Below are 2,139 nucleotides of genomic sequence, written 5' to 3'. Positions count from 1 at the left end.
TGTTTAAGGAATCTTGCAGCATCCCAACTGTTTACCATTGGCACTGTATCTTTTTAATAAACTCTCCCATTAAAGCCATACAAAAGCAGTTTTAAATTTTGGTACTATATATAAAAAAAGATCATTTTAGTAAAATTACAATTGGGGCTGGTATATTTGTTACAGTTAAAGAAAAAAAAATCTTAGCCTGAGTCCCAATCACTATTCTAATACGGCTTGCCTTTTTAAGATTAAAAAATTAACTCTCTTCCCTTCCCTCCTTCCCTGCCCACCCCCCTTAAAATAAATTCTATTTGTCCATGGAGGCTTGGGTGGTGGTTGTGTCAAGTGGGAAGCCTGGAATAAGGTTTACATCATCTCCTTCCATCAGCGGGTCCCATTGATCAAAGTCTTTTTCAAGTCCTATAAGATTGCAACAAAACAAAAACATGAAAAAAAAAAAAAAAAGAATGAAATGATTTGACAGCATTAGTTCGGTGCCGCTAGGGGGCACCCTAGAATCACAAATGACACAAACAGGGCAGGGATTGTAGAGCTGAGTAAACTGTCCCAGAACAGAGGTTCACCCTGCTGCTGTCATTCTCCACACAAAGTCCAGCCAGGAAGCCTGTTAACCTTAACAATAGATGGCGTCTTGCCATATCTCGCATGCAGTGCAACACTTGCTCAGATTTTTGTGTTCAAAACGGGTTTACAGCCTCGTTCCACTGGAAAGTAAGGCTGAGTGAGGATGAGAGAGAACCAACCAGCTTAGGCCACGGAAGCCACGGAAGCACCCGCCCCTCTTACCTAAATACTTTTGCAAGAATGCTAAGGAGGCTTTGTTGTTGAGGTCCATCACTACATTTGAGTCCAGGTTGCCTTTCAATGTAAGTTTCTGCCCAAGGATTTTACCCGTTGCAAAAGTGAAGTCGGCAAAATTCTGATGCACTGAACCCCTAAATGAGGAAGGAAGACACAACTCATATTGCTTGATAGATCATTCTTGTAGTTAAGATGCAGGAAATCTATCTACCCAATTGGCCTATGAGCTAAAAGTCAGGGACACAACACTTGGAACTGACCTCCTTAGAACCTAGTTTAGGGCTCCTAAAATACCATTCATTGTCTCTGTAGAGGGGGAAAAATCCTCAATCAATCTTGTCCCAACTTTGTAGGAGGTGAGACTACTTCCAAACGCAGTAGGTGGAGAGAGAGAGAGAGTGGTGTGTGTGTGTGTGTGTGTGTGCGTGGTGTATGTGTGTGTGGTGTGTGTTTATATGTGTGTGTGGGTATGTGTATGTATGTGTGTGTGTGGGGTGTGTGTGTTGTGTGTGTATGTGCCTGTGTGTGTGTGCGTGTGTGTGTGCGTGTGTGTGTATGCATGTGTGTGTGTGTGTGTGGTGGTGTGTGGTGTGTGTGTGGTGTGTGTGTGGTGTGTGTGTGTGTGGTGTGTGTATGTGCATGTGTGTATGTGTGTGTATGTGTGTGGTGTGTGTGTGTGGTGTGTGTATGTGTGTGTATGTGTGTGGGGTGTGTGTGTGCACGTGTGTGTATGTGTGTGTGGTGTGTGTGTGTATATGTGTGTTGGGGTGTGTATGTGTGTGTGTATGTGTGGGGTGTGTGTGCGCATGTGTATGTGTGTGGGGTGTGTGTGGTGTGTGTATGTGTGTGTGGTGTGTGGTGTGTGTGTATGCGTGTTTGTGGTGTGTGTGGTGTGTGTGTGTGGTGTGTGTGGTGTGTGTGTGTGGTGTGTGTGGTGTGTGTGTTGCATATGTGTGTGTGGTGTGTGTTGCATATGTGTGTGTGTGGTGTGTGTGTGTGTTGCATATGTGTGTGTGGTGTATGTGTATGTGTGTGTGTTGTGTGTGTGCACGTGTGTGGTGTGTGTGTGGATGTGTGTGTGGTGTGTGTGTGTGGTGTGTGTGTATGTGCGTGTGTGGTGTGTGTGTATGTGTGTGGTGTGTGTGTATGTGTGTGTGTGTGTGTGTGGTGTGTATGTGCGTGTGTGTGTGTGTATCTGTGTGTGTGGTGTGTGTGGTGTGTGTGAATGTGTGTGTGTGTGGTGTGTGTATGTGTGCGTGTGTGTGGTGTGTGTGTGTATGTGCGTGTGTGTGTGGTGTGTGTGGTGTGTGTGAATGTGTGTGTGTATGGTGTGTG

At 45.3% G+C, this 2,139-nt stretch overlaps 1 protein-coding gene across 2 annotated transcripts in view; it reads right to left on the bottom strand.

Moving 5' to 3' along the window:
- Nucleotides 1–2,139, bottom strand: part of Pla2g7 (phospholipase A2, group VII (platelet-activating factor acetylhydrolase, plasma)) — a 27,790-nt gene continuing 25,651 nt past the window's right edge. For both annotated transcript variants that reach the window (XM_013019244.1, XM_013019245.1), the window contains exons 11-12: nucleotides 790–938; nucleotides 1–402 (exon numbers count right to left, since the gene is read on the bottom strand). In XM_013019244.1, coding sequence (XP_012874698.1) covers nucleotides 290–402; nucleotides 790–938 — 262 coding nt within the window. In that variant the 3' untranslated portion in view covers nucleotides 1–289. The remainder of the gene's footprint in view (nucleotides 403–789; nucleotides 939–2,139) is intronic.

Source organism: Dipodomys ordii, unplaced genomic scaffold (genome assembly GCF_000151885.1).
Source record: "Dipodomys ordii isolate 6190 unplaced genomic scaffold, Dord_2.0 Scaffold44, whole genome shotgun sequence".
NCBI classification, from domain to species: Eukaryota; Metazoa; Chordata; class Mammalia; order Rodentia; family Heteromyidae; genus Dipodomys; species Dipodomys ordii.
The sequence above is the reverse complement of the archived record's forward strand: the minus strand, read 5'-3'. Positions and strand labels throughout refer to the sequence as shown.